Source organism: Lithobates pipiens, unplaced genomic scaffold (assembly GCF_037356315.1).
Source record: "Lithobates pipiens isolate NorthernLeopardFrog02 unplaced genomic scaffold, aLitPip1_a1.2 Scaffold_18, whole genome shotgun sequence".
NCBI classification, from domain to species: Eukaryota; Metazoa; Chordata; class Amphibia; order Anura; family Ranidae; genus Lithobates; species Lithobates pipiens.
The window spans coordinates 431,260,260-431,274,470 of NW_027507758.1; the positions used below are offsets into that span (position 1 = coordinate 431,260,260).

The 14,211-nt window shown below is 44.6% G+C and overlaps 1 protein-coding gene across 4 annotated transcripts in view; it reads right to left on the reverse strand.

The window, feature by feature from the left end:
• Window positions 1–14,211, reverse strand: part of MLF1 (myeloid leukemia factor 1) — a 125,566-nt gene that overhangs the window by 5,317 nt on the left and 106,038 nt on the right. For 3 of the 4 annotated variants that reach the window (XM_077488084.1, XM_077488083.1, XM_077488081.1), the window contains 2 exons: window positions 13,127–13,286; window positions 9,581–9,728 (listed from right to left, as the gene is read on the reverse strand). In XM_077488084.1, coding sequence (XP_077344210.1) covers window positions 9,581–9,728; window positions 13,127–13,286 — 308 coding nt within the window. Of the gene's footprint in view, window positions 1–9,576; window positions 9,729–13,126; window positions 13,287–14,211 lie in introns of all 4 variants that reach the window. The other variant, XM_077488082.1, reaches the window with a different exon arrangement.

Sequence of the window (14,211 nt, forward strand, 5' to 3'; positions counted from 1 at the left end):
GGCCGGCTTTTGAAACGCTCTCCTCAATGTGTTCACATTGCAACTTCAGTGTGTTTATGGGAAGCCAAATACAGTGCAGAACTGGGTCTCTACAAAATATTTGCAGAACAGTGGGGTTGATTTACCAAAACTGAAGGGTACACAATCTGGTCCCGGTGTGCATGGTAGCCAATCGGCTTCTGACTTCAGCTTGTTCAATTAACCTGAAAGCTGGTTGGTTTCTTTTACAAAAGGTTTTATTAATATTCAAACGGAGCCAACAATTAGATAGGTACAATGCAGAACATAGTCGGGACAATTCTGGATTCATGCCTTACCATAAAAGTGAACATTGCAAAAACATTTGACCTGACGGCTGGGTGCACATACAGTGAGGGAAAAATTTCTTTTTGATCACCTGTTTTTGTATGTTTGCCCACTGACAAAGAAATGATCAGTCTATAATTTTAACGTAGGTTTATTTTAACAATGAGACAGAACAAAGATATTCAGAAATACACATTTCCAAAAAGTTATAAATTGATTTGCATTTTAAAGAGTGAAAGTATTTGATCCCCTATCAATCAGCTCGTTACCTGTATAGAAAACACCTGGGAGTCAGAAATCTTGCTAAGATTAGAAGCATTCTTATAGGCTACTACTTTCACAATGAGGCGGTTTTCAGGTGCTTTAGCGCTAGAAATAGCCTCTGAAAAGTGACTCCCATTCATTGCAGTGCGTCTTTTCACACTGGGGCGGTATGCTTGTGGGACATTACGAAAAGTTCTGCAAGCAGCTTCTTTGGGGTGGGTTGGGAATGCTGTATTTAGCACTCCCAAAACACCCTGCTCTTTGCAATGAATGGGCAGCTCTTCCAAAGCGCCTTAAACAGGACTTACCATTTTTTTAAGTAAAAAAAATTGTCCTGATAACGGCCGAAAAGCGTCACAAAAACAAGTGGTGCTTTAGCACGAACAGCCGGGCGTCCCAGTGTGAAAGTAGCCTTAAAAGGGAGTCATCCTAATCTCATTTTGTTACCTGTATAAAAGACACCTGTCCACAGAAGAAATCAATCAGATTCCAATCTCTCCACCATCACCAAGACCAAAGAGCTGTCCAAGAATGCTGTGTACAAGATGGTAGACCTACACAAGGCTGGAATGAGCTACATGAACAGTTGGTGTGATTATTCACAAATGGAAGAAACACAAAATAACTGTCAGGTCTGGGGCTCCATGGAAGATCTCACCTTGTGGAGTTTCAATGATCATGAGAACGGTGAGGAATCAGCCCAGAACTACACGGGAGAATCTGGTCAATGATCTCAAGGCAGCTGGGACCAAGAAAACAAACAATTGGTAACACACTATGCCGTGAAGGACTGAAATTCTGCAGCACCAGCAAGGTCCCCCGGCTCAAGAAAGCACATGTACAGGCCCATCTGAAGTTTGCTAATGAACATCTAAATGATTCAGAGGATAACTGGGTGAAAGTGTTGTGGTCAGAGGAGACCAAAATCAAGCTCTTTTGCATCAACTCAACTCGCTGTGTTTGGAGGAGGAGGAATGCTGCCTATGACCGCCAAGAACACCATTCCCACTGTCAAACATGGAGGCGGAAATATGCTTTAGGGGTGTTTTCCTGCTAAGGGGACATGACAACTTCACCGCATCAAAGGGACAATGGACATGGCCATGTACCCTCAAATCTTGGGCTAGAATCTCCTTCCCTCAACCAGGGCATTGAAATGGGTCGCAGATGGATATTCCAGCATGACAATAACCCAAAACACATGGCCAAGGCAACAAAGCAGTGGCTCAAGAAGAAGCACATTAAAAGGTCCTGGAGTGGCCTAGCCAGGCTCCAGACCTTTAATCACATAGAAAATATGTGGAAGGAGCTGAAGGTTAGTTTCTAAAAAACCTTGCAGATCCTCTCCAAATAATTAGGGTTTCAAAGAGTGGGACAAAATCCCTCCTGAGATGTGTGCAAACCTGGTGGCCAACTAAAAGAAATGTCTGACCTCTGCGATTGCCAACAAGGGTCCTGCCACCAAGTGCTAAGTCATGTTTTGCAAAGGAGTCAAATACTTATATCCCTCATAAAAATGCAAATTAATTTATAACTTTTTTGAAATACGGTCTAGATATTTTTGTGGTTATTCTGTCGCTAACTGGTAAAATAAACGTACCATTAAAATGACACCGATTTCTTGGTCAGTGGGTAAACATACAAAATCAGCAGGGGGTTTAATACTTTACCTCACTGTAGGCAGGACCCTACTATTAGTAAGCAGAGGCAAAAGAAAATTACATACAGTGCAACCATCCAAACCAGGGCAACGTCTGGTGGCCTGATAAACATAAAATAATCAGAAAAAGAAGGGCAGAGGGAGATTCCCACAGGTTTCACAACAGAGGATTACTAAATTGACAGAAGGATATTGTCAAATCTAGAGGGCTGAACATGGGAAATACAAGGTTGCCAAACCCAAAGGAATTTTTCAAGGTTGTCTGATAATACGGCTATTAGTTTCTCATAAACCATAATACCATTCATATGGTTTTCAACAGCTTTGAAAATGATTATGGGGGGGGTTTTCCAAGCCTTTGCAATAGTTAATTGGGTCGCAGTGAAAAGATGCAGAGCCAATTGTCGCTCCGGACAAAGCAATTCAGTAATTGGTTTACAGAGAAGGGCTTCATACAGGTCTCTTGAGGTCGTGTGAAGTAAAGTGCGAAGAAGTGCATAGACTCTGATGCAGAGTCTGCACACCTTCGAGCAAGACCACCAGATATGTGCCATTGTGCCTACCTGTGAACATCCCCAGAAGTAAAGCAAGGAATAAGCAGGGATGAAGCGAGTCTAGCTGGTGTAAAATAAAATATATATAAGATTTTGTAAGCTTTCTCCAAAATAAGTACATTTTTAGAGCTTTAGAGCTTTTTATTGTTTTTAAAATGCAAGGGTCATGATCTGCCATTCCTCTGTATCAAGCCATTTCCCCAAGTCACTTTCACATTGGAGATGAGAGGGCTGCAACGGCGGCCTTTGAGGATTTCATAGAAGAATAAATCAGTGAAATTAGGCCAGGGGAGTTGGGTCAGGCTCTACAAAGGGCTATGAAATGGGGTCAGGGCATATGGGGTGGGCTGAGATTGCACAAGTGGTTGAATAAAGTGACAGTGACATTCTGTTAGGAGAGCATTAGATGCCTAAAACACTGTCAGTGGAAATTGATTGGTTTCATGGAGATGAGACAAAGGGGCTATGTTAGCCGCTAAGTGATAAGCTTGAAGAATTGGTAGTGAGAGGCCACCATTGATCCTGCGAGCAAACAGAACCTGTTTATTGATCCGGGGCCGGGTGGACCCCCAAATAAATTTCAAAAGCTTTCATTAGTGTGTACATAGGATAGGGGAGGGGATCGGGACTGGCAAGACATGGAAAAAGATGAGCAGTCTCTAATGGTAGGACACAGACTGCAACAACCCTGCCAAACCAGAACAGCGGGAAATAGGCCCAAGAGGACAATAGTTTGGTCAGCTTCCTGAAAAGCCGATTGTTTTCTATACAGAGTTGCACCAGATTTTGCATTCTCCAGTTTTAGCAAATCAACCCTAGTGTCTCTATTGCAAATAATTTACAGATGGGAGATCAGTTCTATGACAGCGGCTATAGGGAAGTGTGGACAAACAAATCCAGCAGTTAGGACTTGCTAAAAAACAGAATCCACTTAGAGTGGCAGGTGTCCAGGATGCCGCTTAATTGTGGCCAGCATGTTAGCCAAGCTCCTGGAAGAGAGTCCACATTCTGGTTGTGGAGAGATGAGCTGTCAAATTGTATGGTTTTGGAGAAACCTGTTCTTCCACAACATAAACCTTGGATAACAAGTATCCCTGAAACCAATTGAATGACAGCCGGTCTCTCCACACCCAGTACATGCTGAACTGTCTTCCATGTGCCCCGCTAACTTGCTGACCATAGTAGCGTAAAAGGGAAAGGGAGGAGGTAATTCCTAAATCCACACATCCGTCCTGTTCCGCAGTAGTATCAGAGTGGCAATCTAAGCCTGGCTCCAACCAGGCCCCACTCCATAGAGAGAGCGTTGTGTCAACATCGGAAGAAGGAAGAAGACGAAGCAGAAAGCGGCGGCGAAAGCGGCGGCGAAAGCAGCGACAGAAGACCAGGCCAACGCTAGTAAAAGAGCTGGAAGAAGAAAGCGGAGGCCCAGCAAGAAGAACCAAAGAGCGGGACAAGACCCCCGAAGTCGGAAGAAGACCCCCAGACAGCAGTGACAGGGAAAGCCGGGCTCCTCCGCTAGTAAAAGAGCAGAAGATAGCAGAGGAGTTTGGCGAGAAGACCCCCGAAGACGGAAGAAGAGAAGACCCCCGGAGCTGTCTAATAAAGTAAAGTATTTTAAAAACCTGTGTTGTGGTTTGTTTTTTTTACGTACACATTTTTTCCCCTGGTGAAAGGGTAGGGGTACATCGTACCCCATACTCATTCATATAGGGTAGGGGGCTGAAATCTGGGGGCCCCCTTATTAAAGGGGGTTCCCGGATTCTGATAAGCCCCCTGCCCGCAGACCCCGACAAACAGCTAGGGTTGTCGGGAAGAGGCCCTTGTCCTCATCAAAATGGGGACAAGGTGCTTTGGGGTGGGGGCCGCAGGCCCCCCCCTTCCCCAAAGCACCCCCAATGTAGAGGGCACACAGACTGGTACGGCTCAGGAGGGGGGGCTCTCGCTTGTCCCAACCCCCTTTCCTGACCAGCCGGGCTGCGTGCTCGGATAAGGGTCTGCTATGGACTTTGGGGGAACCCCCACAGCGTTTTTTTGGCGCAGGGCTTCCCCTTTAAATCCATGCCAGGTGACGGGGGCTCACGAGGTGTCAATCTCGCCGATGGAGGCGGCAACATTGACTTCCTTCGCAAGTTCCGTCTACCTGGAGCCACGTTCAAAATGAACGGACTTTACTAGTGTGTGGGCAAGTCCGTTCATTTCAAAAGTCCGGCGGACTGTCCACCGGAAAAGTCCGGTTGTGTGTGGGCAGGTCCGCTCGTTCGGAAAGTCCGGCGGACCTTCGCTACAAAGTCCTGCGGGTTGTCCACCGGATAGTCCGATCGTGTTTACGCAGCATAAGACACATCAAGCATGGGCTCCAGTGCCATATTAAGATCCCCTCCCACCAACAAGAGACCCTCCTTATGTTGATGCACCAAATGTAGGCATGCCTCAAGTGCAGAGACCTTATTTGGAAAGTAGAAGTAAACCAAGGTAACCTTTTGCTCAAACCAGAATCCCTTGATGATAACAGAGGCGACCCCCATCCATAATTATCTTTGATTCCTTCCATGATATCTGTTTTAATAGAAGAATTGATTCCCCTCTTGACTTGGATGTCCGGGAGGCACTATGATAAACAGAAACCGGAAGTTCCCTAATCTTGTAATTCTATAGTTTCTAAAATTTGTCTCCTGAAGAAAAATTTGAGATTTAAGTCTCCCCAATTCGTCTAGAAGCCTACTGAGTTTCTCTGGGTTGTTTAGCCCCTTAACATTGTAGGAAGTTAGAGTTACTTTAGTCATTTTAGCATTCAATTATGGTTTAGGGCTAGATGGGGGGGGGAGGCAGCAGGCAGAGCACGACTTTCAGGTCTGCCTGCTAGTCATAAAACAGAAAGAACTGAAACGTCTCCGACTTTCCTCCAGAATAGAGGAGAGACGTTTACAGTGGGGAATTGGTCAGGCAAGGCAGTGATCCAAGATGTGATGCCAGCATGATTGCATTCCTAATCATACTGAAACATATAAAGAATACTCAAAAATGTATTAATCCCACTAAACAAATTACATGGGTGTAGCGGCGGGCTCCTGAAGAGCACGCGCTATGCGTTTTTCAAAGTTAAACTCTACCTAAACTGCAGTTAGGCTTGGGTTTATTTGTCTAAATTTGACTTCGGCATCAGTCTGACTGGACTGCGAGATGTTCAGCCTGGCTACAGGGGGCACTGTTTCTGGTGGCAGGCGTGGAACTATGGTCTGGTCAGGTCCTTAAATTGCTCTCTCTCTGAGCCAGGTCAGTGGGAGTGGCCCTCTCGCTGTGCCCTCTGGGAGAGGGTATTTAAGATGCGGGCCTCACGTGGTTCGGGGTTCCGGTCCAGTATGATGTGCTGATTACATGGTCCTGGTCCTCCTGACCAGCCCCCAGGAAGGCTATGGCCTGCAGTGCGGATCCACCTGATTTTGATGCCTCGGGGCTGGCTAGCCCAAGGCAAGGAAACTAAAGGAGGATTCTGAGGTGGTCGGGTGCCGTCTCCGGTTCTGGAGAGATCCATTGTACTTCAAGCATTCCGGGGGAGGACTCTTTAGAAAAACACCACCCATGGGTTGGCTTTCTTAACAGGAGCCTGGAAGGGCTGAAGTAACTGAGAGAATCCGGTCTTGTGGATATTGCCAAGCAGGCTGAAAGATCCAGGTATCCTACAAGTGTTCTAAAGCTTAGTTTCCCTACGTGTTCTGCAACAACGTCTGTGACAAAGACTTTGTTCCTGAGTAAGCACCTTGTTGGCTGCTAGGCCTTGTGAGAGGGACTGTCCAATCTGAGTGTTCACCCAGCTGTGAATGGCTATTCTCTGGATGCAAAGTAAGCAAGTTCTTTAACGTTTTTGGACTTTGACATTGAGAGTACCTGAACTTCCCTTTCCAACCCTCTGATCCCAAGTTGAAAGGCTGTTCAAAGGTTTGAGTTTTGCAAATAAAATCCCTTCAAGTGGATCTATTGTCAGTCTCAAGTTACCGGGTCATCTACCACGGGACATCCCCTAGATGTGCAACAAAGAGAACGGAAGGTAACGGTAAGCCCAAAAATAACCAGCAGCTCCTTCAGGGGTTAGTGCTACATGAGTATTACATATCAAAACTCTATAACTTAGAGCCGTCACAGGTCCCTCTGCGGGGCTAATTCCCCAAAGGGGGAAAGGCAATGGGGCACTGCAGATTAATTATTAATGCCAGCCCAAGTGTACAGAAAACAAGCATTAACCCATATATGCTACAGATTGGATCCGATATCCTCCTACACCCCATACCTTAAATTAGCTAGCTCTCACAAAGGGGAAGCTTTTAATCACATCCCAAACTGCGGTTAGGCTGCCTTAATATTCGATCCCCCACAGACTTCATCCAACAGCCCCTCACACCACAGTCCCGAAGAGCTAAGAGGTGTGAGATCGTACCATTTCAACTAACCAACCCCCCCAGGGTCATATTATATATCCACTATAACGGGACCATCTTTGACGCTGGGCCGAATGGGACTGTCACTTTGGGCCCAACCCACCTTCCCCCAAGTCCTCATTATCCGTCAACATTTGTCCCATAAAGCGGATACAGCTCATCCTCTCTCTGCCCCCCTGGCCGGTTGAGCATGATAGGGAAGAGACATACTGTGGGCTGTATGCCCTGGGGCAAACTCATCCCCCCTCTCCCCATACCAGCCCCAAAACAGCTCCACTGGAGGTGAGGAAGATCATCTCAGTGTTCCCTCTGCCAACCCCACTTTCTCTCTTTCTTTGCAGCTGGCCCAGAAACGCTTACAGGGGGCCACTGTAAATGAGTTACATAAATCTATATTTAATAACTTCTAGTATCTGGTAAATACCTAGTGTTAATGTGCAGTAACCGCTAACAACCCAATCAATAAACAATATTTGTGTACCATACCCTTTAATATTCCAATCTATTCAACTCAAGTAGTAATGTACTGCCATAATCTAACAACCCAAGCAATAGACAATGATGGTGTACAAAAACAAAAAAACCTTTAAACACCCCAATCAGTGACCAATAGTGGTATACAATAACCTCCAATAACTCAATCAGTAAAACCAGTAAAATGAAAAAAGGTGTGTAGCAACCTCTAGCAACCCCATCAATACGAGGCATTGATATGCAATGCCTTCTAATATCCCAATCAGTGAACGAGAATTTAAAACCCAGCCAGTGAACATAATATACCTTCGCATTTCACAATAATGTGACCGTCCCCACCAGTGCCTGTAATATGTACAATATGTAATATACACACGAACCGGAAACCACTTAAAGTCTATTACTGCAAATAATCAGGTTTCAGCATCTAGGCTCTATGACCAAGTTCAGTGTTCATGCTTCCAGTGCCGGTGTTCTGTCAGTATAGGGAACCCGTCAGATTAGGTAACAGAGGTGGCGTTCCATCAGCTGTGCATGCATTCCACCGCTACCAGGTTTGCTAATCTGACAGAACACCTGCAGTCAGAAGGCAGCAGCGGACATCTTACTACACCCAGCTACGGCTTGAATTTCAGAGTAATTTTAGTAATGAAGTGAGCGTATATAAATAAATCTAGTATATTGACATCTGTGATATGGTTTTGATGTTACATTTTTAAAGAAGCTGAACACCAGCAGCAGGAAGGTGTCAGAGGCCATGTTGGTGCACCCCGCACTGCTCAGTGCAAAATCTTTAGGCTTTCAAATCTGAACATCCAACTAGCATCACAGATGTCAATATACTATATTTATTTATATACGCTCACTTTATTTCTAAAATTAGTCTAAAATTCAAGAAATAGCTGGGTGTAGTAAGATGTCCGCTGCCACCTTTTGACTGCAGGTGCTCTGTCAGATTAGAAAACATGGTAGAGGTGGAACGCATGCACAGCTGACGAAATATCACTTTCATTACCTAATCTGACGGGTTAGCTATTCTGACAGAACCCCAGATTATAGTGAGTATTCTGCTCAAGAGGTTAAGTCAGCATTAGGGATTTGGATAAGCCAAGTTAGTCTTACAGGGGTTAAAGTCAGGCCAGGTTCACATTTAATCGGTGTCTGCTTTTATCGTTTTTTTTTGGTACAATTACCATTTTGAATTTTAGAAAGTTGAGGTGCATTTTCTATATGCAGTGAAGAGCGAGGTGCATTTTATATTTGCAGGGAAGTGCCTTCTTGGTGCATTACCAGGCCTTTTCCTGTGTTGTGTGTTTTTAGTTCTGGCCAGAGAGGATTCACTTCCTGCAGTTACATCACCGAGAATCTGGATCTGCCTCTTGGCTGTCTTGTGTAGAGAAAAATTTCAGTTTAATGCCACTTTTCGCAACTGCTGCAATATGGATTAAATAGGAGCAGCAGAGGAAGAGATGCCAATACTGGATTCATCCAGTAATTGACAATAGAGAACATGAAGGTAACTTCTCCAATTGCTTTCACACTCTTTTCATAAATCCCGTTATCTGGAGCTGGCAAGCATGGTTTAAATAGGAAGTTCATGGGAGGAACAAAGGGGTCAAGGTTCATGAGAAACAAGGTACAAGGCAAGATTATCTGAGGGATGGTCCAGCATCCCAGGAGGCTCAGAAAGAGGAAACATCACAAGACACAGCAGAGTTTGCAGGTTCAGACCCAGGTATTGACAACAGGTTAGCACACAAAGGAAAACATGGCTTTTACTTTTCAACATCAAAAGTCCCACACTAAATACTACTACTGCACTGTGCAACTAACAAAAATGAACTTACTACCATTACTGCCCATTTACCTTGATAAAGCAGGAGACTTACCTTCTGGGCATATCTGGGAGCCCAATCTTAGTAGAATAGTGAGTACTGTGGTGCTTGGGTTTAGGATCCTCTATGGATAGTTTGTGCTCAAAAGGTTTGAATCTGGAGAGCTCTCTGTCCCATTCACTGTTAAATGAAGGAGCCTCAGCTGAAATAAAAGAAATACCTACTTATACCTAATATACATCACCCAATATCAGCATATGCTATGATGAAATTCTCACACAAAAGACAATTGCAAAGGACAAATAACCACCTACAGCCTATTTATCTTTTAGCCCTTGTACACACGGTTGGAGATTCTGACTGAATGTGTCCGATCGGACCGTTTTGTCGGATATTTCGACTGTGTGTGGTCTACATCGGACTGTTTCCGTCGGTCCATCGGATACTCCAAGTTTTCCAACTTGTTGGTAAAATTTTCCGACAAAATGCTCCGATCGGACATACTCCGATCATGTGTAGAGTATTCCGATCGGACAAAGTGCCACGCATGCTCAGATCAAATTCCTACACCAAAGCTATTGGCTACTAGCGTGAACGTAGTCCCGTCGTAACGAAATAACGTAATCACGTCGGATTTTCCGACAACTTTGTCCGACCGTGCGTATGCAACAGTTTTGGACAAAATCAGACGGATTTGGTTGTCGGAATTTCCGACCGTGTGTACAAGGGCTAAGATAGCTTTCCTAGCAAAGTAGGTGTCCCAAAACTAAGGGAACTGAAATATGCAACTAACAATTGCAGAACAACTAACATCTACATCTACCTCCTCAACATATGTGTTGTACCCGGTTTTCATTTGTGGCAGCACAGATAAGGTGTTTGGCCTACTTTGGGCATTTTTTTTATATATATGCTTATCTACAGTGTGTGTGTGCGCGCGCGCAACATAACAAAAAAAAAAAAAAACAACAACTTTGTCCTGGGGGTTCCCAAGGAATTTACCTAATTTGGAAGGATTTCCACTGCATTGGGCAATGGAGAGGCTGCAGATGGGCACTGACCCTTATTTTGCTTCAAATATAGTGTGGACAAGCAAGTTTGAGGTGGAGGAACTTGACTGGCCTGCACAACCTGAGTCCTGACCTAAACCTGATCGAACACCTTTTGCTATGAATAAGAGCAGAAACTTCTCGTCCAACATCAGTGCCTGACCTCACAAATGCACTTCTGGAAGAGTGGTCAAACACTCCTAAACCTTGTGGACAGCCTTCCCAGAAGAGTTGAAGCGGTTATAGCTGCAAAGGGTGGGCCAACTCATTATTGAACCCTACGGACTCAGACGTTATTAAATTTCATGCGCATGTAAAGGCAGGCGTCACAATACTTTTGAAAATATAGTGTGTGTGTGTGTGTGTGTGTGTGTGTGTGTGTGTGTGTGTGTGTGTGTGTGTGTGTGTCCCCCTCAAAATAACAACACACAGCCATTAATGTCTACACTTACACTGCTGGCAACAAAAATGAGTACATACCTAAGTGAAAATGATCAAATTGGGCCCAATTAGCCATTTTCCTTCCCTGGTGTAATGTGACTCGTAAGTGTTAGAAGGTCTCAGGTGTGAATGGGGAGCAGATGTGTTAAATTTGGCATTATCGCTCTCACTCTCTCATACTGGTCACTGGAAGTTCAACATGGCACCACATGGCAAAGGACTCTGAGGATCTGAAAAAAATTATTTTTGCTCTACATAAAGATGGGCTAGGCTATATGAAGATTGCCAAGACCCTGAAACACATAGCAGCACGGTGGCCAAGACCATACAGCAGTTTAAAAGGACAGGTTCCACGCAGAACAGGCCTCGCCATGGTCGACCAAAGAAGCTGAGTGTACATGCTCAGCATCATATCCAGTAGTTGTTTTTGGGAAATAGATGTACGAGTGCTGCCAAGGGGTGGAGTTTCAGCCTGTTAGTGCTCAGACCATACGCCGCACACTGCATCAAATTGGTCTGCATGGCTGTCGTCCCAGAAGGAAGCCTCTAAAGATAATGCACGAGAAAGCCCGCAAACAGTTTGCTGAAGACAAGCAGACTAAGGACATGGATTACTGGAACCATGTCCTGTGGTCTGATGAGAAGATGAACTTATTTGGTTCAGATGGTGTCAAGCGTGTGTGGCAACAACCAGGTGAGGAGTACAAAGACACGTGTGTCTTGCCTACAGTCAAGCATGGGGGTAAGAGTGTCATGGTCTGGGGCTGCACGAGTGCTGCCGGTGTCTTGTCATATAACGTCCTCCATCCGATAGTGTCCACTGTGTAGTGCGCATGCGCAGTACACAGCAACACAGATTCCGAAAATTGCTGAGGATGAACGGCACCTGCGCCGTGAGTCCAGGTTCTATCCCCACTATCCAAGTGGACATAGAGTAGGAATAAAAAAAGAGCGGAGCGCAGCGAGGCCGAGCCCGAAGCGTGGCGAGCGAAGCTCACCCGTGATGGGCCCTCTAATATTCACAACCATATGTCCGCTTGGATGGTGGGGCTACCACCTCCACTCACGGCGCAGGCGCCATGAAGCTTCGGAGATTTTCCGAAGCTTCATCTGCTCCGTACTGCGCATGCGCAGTACGGCCCGGACACTATTTGATGGCCGGACATTATATGGCAGAACACCGGCACTGGGGAGCTACAGTTCATTGAGGGAACCATGTACTGAAGCAGAGCATGAGCCCCTCCCTTCAGAGACTGGGCAGCAGGGCAGTATTCCAACATGATAACGACCCCAAATGCACCTCCAAGATGAACACTGCCTTGCTAAAGAAGCTGAGGGTAGAGGTGATGGACTGGCCAAGCATGTCTCCAGACCTAAACCCAACCCTATTGAGCATCTGTGGCGCATATTCAAAATGGAAGGTGGAAGAGTGCAAGGTCTCCAACATTCACCAGCTCCCTGATGTCGTCATGGAGGAGTAGAAGAGGGCTCCAGTGGCAATCTGTGAAGCTCTGGTGAACTCCATGCCCAAGAGGGTTAAGGCAGTGCTGGAAAATAAATGGTGGCCACACAAAATATTGAGTTTGGGCCCAATTTGGACATTTTCACTTAGGGGTGTACCCACTTTTGTTGCCAGAAGTTTAGACATTAATGGCTGTGTGTTGAGTTATTTTGAGGGGACAGAAAATGTACACTGTTATATAAGCTGTACACTCACTACTTTACATTGTAGCAAAGTGTCAATGTTCTTCAGTGTTGTCACATGAAAAGATGAAAAGATAAAATAAAATATTTACAGAAATGTGAGGGGTGTACTCACTTTTGAGAGATACTGTGTGTGTAATATATATATCCATCTATATATATTTTACCAGGTTATGATGAAGCACAAGATGTGTGAAACATGTTAACCTTCCATTAATTTCTGTGACTTCCTCTGTCAACTTCATTATTATTATAAAGTTGACAGATGCAGACAGATTATTATTACTACGTCTTATTGGTATCCCATTTCCAAGTTTCCTGAATAGCAAAAAATGGCTTGGTCATAAAGGGGCTAAAACAGAGCTTAAAAATGGTTAAGATGCCATCACATGTTACTACCACTCACTTTCATCCATATTTAAAAACTCCTGGTTAAATTCACGATCCCCAGTCTTTTTGTTCTGTAATTGCTTGACAATGTGGGCCCGATCTTTGATGTGATGGCCAACAGCTATTTGTTCTACTCCAGTTTCAGAGTCTCGGATGGCTTTCTTAGTTTCCTTGATCTGAATAGAAAAACATGTAAAACTGTAAACTTTGGCATTATCACCACATAAATAGTCCATGTTAAATGATTCCAACTTCAACTATTCATGGAGATTCACAATTGCCAATGCATTCTTTAAAGCGGTTGTAAGTTGCTGGACTTTTTTTCTTCTTACCCTGCAAGGTAATGTCAATATGCTAGTATGCATCACATACTAGTACATCATGTGAAACTTACCTGAAAACAAAGCTCTTCCAGCGCTGAGCTGTCAGCGCTGCAGGGGCTCCCATCTTCACCCGTCTTGCTTCCGGGTTAGCGGACTCCGACTCTGACTGGTCAGAGCCGCAATGATGTTACTCCCACGCATGCATGCGGAAGCCGCTGATTATGGCACAGGGCTCTTGAAGGAACGTTCCATTAGAGCGCATGCGCCAGTGATGTCACTAGCTGCACTTAATGTAAATATCTACTAAACGGTGCATGTTTAAGAGATGTTTACACTACCTATAGGCAAGCCTTATAGGCTTACTTATAGGTAAAAGTTGCAGATAAAACTTCACTGCCACTTTAAAGGAAGTAAGTGGATGGCTGTAGAAACTGTTTTGGAATTAGAGTGCACGCAAAAAAAAAAAAAACACAAAACACACGCCTCACATTTTTAATTTTTAAACTATTAAGGGCACTTACTCGTAACAATGTAGATTGATTCCCTACATGCATATTTATATCACTACACAAATTTATGTTTGTATTCTACTTCTCAGAATTTGCTTAGACTTGCATTTATTTATATTCTGCCTCAATTGTGTGTGTAAATTTCAGTTTCAGCTATTGAGCTCTGTAAACTGTTTTTTTTTTTAGCATAGCAGATATGGAGAGCCAGTAAAACATGTGAGAGCGCCTTCTGCTGGCTGTATTATAAAGTATGCAAATTAAAATTTCTT